Genomic DNA, 6,112 nt, shown 5'->3' with positions numbered 1-6,112 from the left:
AGATAGAGAAAGGCACTATATGATAGATAGATAGATAGATAGATAGATAGATAGATAGATAGATAGATAGATAGATAGATAGATAGATAGATAGATAGATAGATAGATAGAGAAAGGCACTATATATAGATAGATAGATAGATAGATAGATAGATAGATAGATAGATAGATAGATAGATAGATAGATAGATAGATAGATAGATAGATAGATAGATAGATAGATAGATAGATAGATAGATAGATAGATAGATAGATAGAGGCACTAAATAACAGATCCCTTAATGGTGTATTTGAGCAGGGCAGAGTGACTAACAGCATAAATAACATTTTTAAACGAGTTGAATGCCATGTTAGATTTCCTGCACATTTTGTGTTTGTGTTTCTCTCTTTTAAAGTTAAAATCCCAAGGTCAGGCATCTACGCAAAGGCTCTTTCTCTCTGTGGTGTAACTCATGTCTTGTCCCTTCTAGCCAATGTAAGCACTGGTGTGACAGACAGAGACACGCACTCAGGTGGGATTTTTTCCAAAAGGGGGGCTGCTTCGTCACGCACAAGACTGGATTTCTCTCACAGAAAAAGAAAAAGAGCATAGAAAACAACAAGTCATTGTGGCCAGTGGACTTTATGAATCACAAGAATGTTCAGAGGTTTGAAATAACAAAATGAAAACTAAATGTACAAAATGACTTAAACAATAAGAAGTCATCAATATGCAAAATATTTCACTATTCTAACTGTAAAACTCAGTTTTTCCTGTCAGCTTCAGTTTCCAGTTTAGTCCCAGCTGCAGAGAAACAGCACTGAGAAATGCAAGAAGAGTAAAAAGCAAAGTGCAGGAGGAGGAGGACGGCTCAGCTTAACACGTCCAAAATGCCCTGCGGTATACGAGCGTGTGTCACTTCAACTGCTGCTTGTTGTGATTTCAACGCAGAGCTCAACTCAACGCAGAAAAACTTATTCAGGTATTAAAAAGAAAGTGTTGCAGTCACGCTAAATAACACACAGCAGACTTTCCAAACCTCAGTTAAGCTCTGACGCAACTCCAGACTCAACAGATCAACACATCTAAGTAGCAAAAAAAAAAAAACACTCAGGGCTCGAGAAAATGAGGAAGTAAACAATGACAGAAAATTTAAAAATTCACTGACCAGTCTCTTTATTCCTCCATGTTTCCGAACAGTTCTTCTTGCTCTTCTGAACTTGGCCACATTAGCGATTGTCTCAGCCGCTAAACATTTCAGTTTTTTTTCTGGGGAGTCTAAAATGTTTACCATCATCTGTAAGCCTCCAAAGCCTGCAATAGCACGACGAATCTGTGAATTTCGACTGATTTCCTTTAAGATTTTTAGGGAACCAATCTAATGAAATATAAAGAAAAAAAAACCAGACGATTCACAATAAAATTAACAAATAAAACCTTATCAAGAGTCCGATTAAAATACATCACAAAAACAACATTAAGTAATACATAAATATTAAAGGCACTATATAATAGATAGATAGATAGATAGATAGATAGATAGATAGATAGATAGATAGATAGATAGATAGATAGATAGATAGATAGATAGATAGATAGATAGATAGATAGATAGATAGATAGATCAGGGTATTGCTCTGCAGCACAGCTCTACTAAACATTAATAACTGTACGCTTAACCCATTTAATCCCCCCCCCCCCCCACCCCCATTTATTTTTTGTTTAAAATGCCTCTGTGCTGAAAACATGCTGGCACACACACACACAGAGTATTTTCTCCACACTTGCAGACATTCTAATATTTTGGCAGGACTACTCACTTTACATTTGATTTCGTCTGTATCCAGCAAATTAATGAGCACTTCAAGGCCACCTACATCCCTGATGGCCAGTTGGCATGTCTCCTGTGCCAAATTAAAGTCTCGCATCGAGCACAAAGCAATCACAGTGGCTGTTTGGTTTCCTCCCTGAAATAAAAGACAATAAAAAATACAATAAATAAAAACTTTGAAAAGCTAGTTGGATATTTCTACTTATTCTGAGATGTCATCACCAGCTGTTTACAGAATTTTAAATTCTCAATAAATCAGAGCACAGAATTGAGCTCGGGCTATAAATATGTCTTGTCACTTGCAGGAATTCTCAGTTGTTGCCGCATTTATGGGGTCTATTGATAAGGGAGAAGAGACAGGGAGAGAAGTCAGGTGGAGAACTTTGTGAATTGTCTGGAATCTTAACATTAGTAAAACCAATAGGAACTGCTTATTGACTTTTGCCACACCAAAGAGCCTCCATGTCTGGTCCCTATTCAGGGTGTTGATGTAGAGGTGGTGTGCTTCCACATCGCTGGCAGGTTGGATTGGTCTCGTAACACTGAGGAACTATAGAAGACAAGGTAAAGGACACTTTTCATCCTTAGAAGACTGCGTTCCTTTAATGTGGGTAGTGACATCCATCACATCTTCTACAACTCTGTGATGGCCACTGTGATTTTGTATGCTGTGGTGTACTGGGCTGGTAACGTCACTTCAAGAGGATCCAGACCACCTTGGTCCAGCCAAAAAACCGAACTGAGCCAGAAATGGACTGGAGACCCTCAGATAATTACAGACTGGAATTGGTTTTTAAAAATGTATCAGACATCTTGGAGTAGCTGGAGATGAACTGACCACAAGAATGACAGCAACACAAACTTGCTCCAATTCTGCTCGATTATCTAAACTTTTGGGCTATGAGGGTCTCTTAAGTTCCACTATTAAGACCTGAAGTGAGCCATTTACGAATAAACAGCTTGAAAAATTTGAACTAAGCAGTTTTTCAGCTTCCTGCATGGGATTGGAGAAAAACTAAACTGCTTTATTACTCAGATATTATGATTTGAGATGTTTTTAGATTTTAATTCATAGTAGTGCTGATTAGATAACAGTAAGTGTGAAGCTCAACATACATTTAACTAGAAATAAGTAAATATTAACCATCTAAAGAAATGTAGATTTTAATTATATGTTTTATAGGCAGTTAGATATAAAAAGTATTAGGGAAAGTTCAGGGAGGAACAAACAGTTAAGTAAGAAAGAGGAGAATTAGGACAATTTGGTGCATTTCTCTCTATTATATAAAAAAATCCTGCGATGAGGCGAGACTTTTTTTGAAGAGATTTTTTCAAGTCCCATGAGAGAACACTTTGGCCATGAGATTTTTTCAAGTCCCGCCCTCCTCTCAATCATATTCAACCACGCCCATGATCCTCTCACCTCTCATTCGTGTGAATGCTTTTGACAGACACAGTTCCTGCTCTCTCAGCTCATAAATATTTACATTTTCCTCACTTGAAGTTTCCAATTAAAGAAGACGTGTTATGTCCAAATCTTATTGAAGAATTTCATCACGAAGGGTTATCAACAGAAGAAATGAGTACACGGGCAATCCTAGCATCAAGAAATGATGAAGTCAAACAAATTAATGTGAAAATTGTCGATCGGTTACACGGCAAATTGCTTAAATGCGTATCAATAGACTGTGCTGAAACAGTTGGTGGTGATTGTGCGGAAGATGAAAACATCAACTTACAATATCATGAAGAATAACTACAACCGTTATCACCTTCCAGTCTTCCACTGGCCGAATTACTGTAGTAAGAAGGATGTATCGTAATCCATCCATCCATTTTCCAACCCGCTAAATCTAAACACAGGGTCTGCTGGAGCCAATCCCAGCCAACACAGGGCACAAGGCAGGAACCAATCCCGGGCAGGGTGCCAACCCACCTCAGATGTATCGTAATGTTATTGCGTAATTTATGTATGAGTGATGGGCTATGAAATAGGACAAGATTAACTGTATTCAAAATTGGTCGAACAATTCTGACATGTAAAATTTTAACAAGCAACAAGGAAGGTAATGTAGTACATCTTCAGGGGATAACATTAGACACCAAAGGAGATCTTGATATGCCATTTGTATTAAAACACTAACAGTTTCCCATTAGAATAGCTTTTGTTATGACAATTAACAAATCACAGGGACAAACATTCAAAAAAGTTGGTTTATTTATTAGAGAGAAAGAAACGATATTCACTCCCGGGCAGTTATACGTTGCGTTGACACAATGTGAGTCCAAACACGGAATCAAAATTCAATGCAATATTGACGAAAAGTTAATTAAAAATAGTTTTTACTGAAGTTTTACAGTAAAAGTGTAAGTTTAAAAAGTATTTGCGTGTTCATTTCAAAGCCAAACAGAACAAAATCGTATAACGCAACGAATACCTCTAACGCAACATGAAACATAATTTTCTTTCGATTTATTATGTTTTACTATTTTTTAATATGGTTAATTACTCGCTGTAATAAAAAACAGTTAGTTCTATTATGCACATGTAACAATTCCCATGAAAATAAAAATCTGTTTAAAATGTACATCTGCATCCCCATACGCGAGCGGCAGAACCGCAAAGAGGCTCGTGTGTAGCACAGGCCCGGGGGTTGGCGAGTGAAACCAGCAGGAGGCAAAGCCGTTTAGCTTTATTATAAGAATCAAATTACATTTATAAAATAACACAGACCATCTTGAAGACAGAAAGGAAGTGTCATTCTTGCTGGATCAATGTTAAAATAAATACTGTAATAAAAATGCTAAAGATCTTTTAATATTAATTTCATCCAGATTCTTCTCTTTTCTGCTCTCGGGGGTACAGGTGTCGCCTTAGGGGTTTCTTTGATGGGCTTAGCAGCGTTAGGGATGCCAATGGCAGGTCTGGTGAGACAATGGCCTGCTACAGGTAACCAGGCCTGTTAAAGTCTCTAGGACCAGAGATTTATAACTGCAGGGTGAACTGTAAGGCTCCTATCGGTCACCATCGCCACCATATCTCTCACCCCTTCACTTGGGAAAGAGAAATAGATAACCTGGGTATCCCACCAGGGGTGGATCCAGACAAGAAGCCCACCGAATCAATCCTTAAACCGCCACATACTTGGGGGGTTAATGCACCCCTGGACGCCAAATACTTTTTTCTGCAATTTTTAAGGTAATGTCACAATTCACCAGGAAAAAGGGAAATTTTAATGGGACACCTATTTTTTTTCATTTTACACACTGCCAATGAACTGTAAAAACTATAATAAAAAAAAAAAATACTGCAACAATCTATTATTATACAGTGCATCTGGAAAGTATTCACAGCACATCACTTTTTCCACCTTTTGTTATGTTACAGCATATATTCCAAAATGGATTAAATTCATTTTTTTCCTCCGAATTCTACACACAACACCCCATAATGACAACGTGAAAAAAGTTTACTTGAGGTTTTTGCAAATTTATTAAAAATAAAAACATTGAGAAATCACATGTACATAAGTATTCACAGCTCTACAGGGAAAACTTGAAGGTTGGTGGCAGGATTGGCACTCTAGCCCCCATAAAAAAAACCTCACATTGTTCTAGTGTGGTGCTGAGGTGTCACCCGCTGCACTCGACTTGGTGGTTCATCATGTGGTGGGTGAAGCAACCCGCTATCAGCACCTGCTCCCAACTGCCATCACATGGAGATGGCAGCTTTGACTGGCATCGCAGGTCACATTTACACAAAGACCCACAGCAAGTAAAAATGGCCAACTGACATTACAAGATGTCTTTAACCCGAGTGAGGAAACGAGAATCTCAAGATGGAAAGCACACAAATATAAGACAATATGCATCCCAGCCAGGTGCCAATACTACCCAGTGCACCCTCATGCCACCCACGTCACCTAAAACAACAGAAGAAAGTCATTTTGCTCTTATTTAAAAGCAGATGGCACAGAAGCCCAGTGTTCTCTTTCTGGTCCCCGACGTCTCCTTTAAATTTTCCGCTGGTCTCTCTGAATTACCGTGGGGGCTTACTGGCTTTCTTGGGATGAACTCGTCATCCTCAGCAGGCCCCACTACCACAATACTTACTGGGCTTATTCAAGTCCACCGTGAACCCTATGCAGGACAGAGTGGTTAAGGATAATTGGTGTATTTTTAGATAATGATGTTATTCATTCATCTTCATCACCTTCATCTCAGCTAAGGGTTATGAAGAAACAATTTACAGAGATTTAGTGCTGTTAGTGAACTTCACTTGACAAAGCGCAGATCAGAGG

At 38.4% G+C, this 6,112-nt stretch overlaps 1 protein-coding gene across 1 annotated transcript in view; it reads right to left on the bottom strand.

Annotated features, from left to right (window-relative positions):
* Nucleotides 1-6,112, bottom strand: part of odad2 (outer dynein arm docking complex subunit 2) — a 194,351-nt gene that overhangs the window by 99,121 nt on the left and 89,118 nt on the right. Inside the window, exons 10-11 of the mRNA XM_028804347.2 lie at nt 1,801-1,947; nt 1,149-1,358 (exon numbers count right to left, since the gene is read on the bottom strand). Of these exons, the coding sequence (XP_028660180.1) occupies nt 1,149-1,358; nt 1,801-1,947 (357 nt within the window). The remainder of the gene's footprint in view (nt 1-1,148; nt 1,359-1,800; nt 1,948-6,112) is intronic.

Source organism: Erpetoichthys calabaricus, chromosome 6 (genome assembly GCF_900747795.2).
Source record: "Erpetoichthys calabaricus chromosome 6, fErpCal1.3, whole genome shotgun sequence".
NCBI classification, from domain to species: Eukaryota; Metazoa; Chordata; class Cladistia; order Polypteriformes; family Polypteridae; genus Erpetoichthys; species Erpetoichthys calabaricus.
The sequence above is the reverse complement of the archived record's forward strand: the minus strand, read 5'-3'. Positions and strand labels throughout refer to the sequence as shown.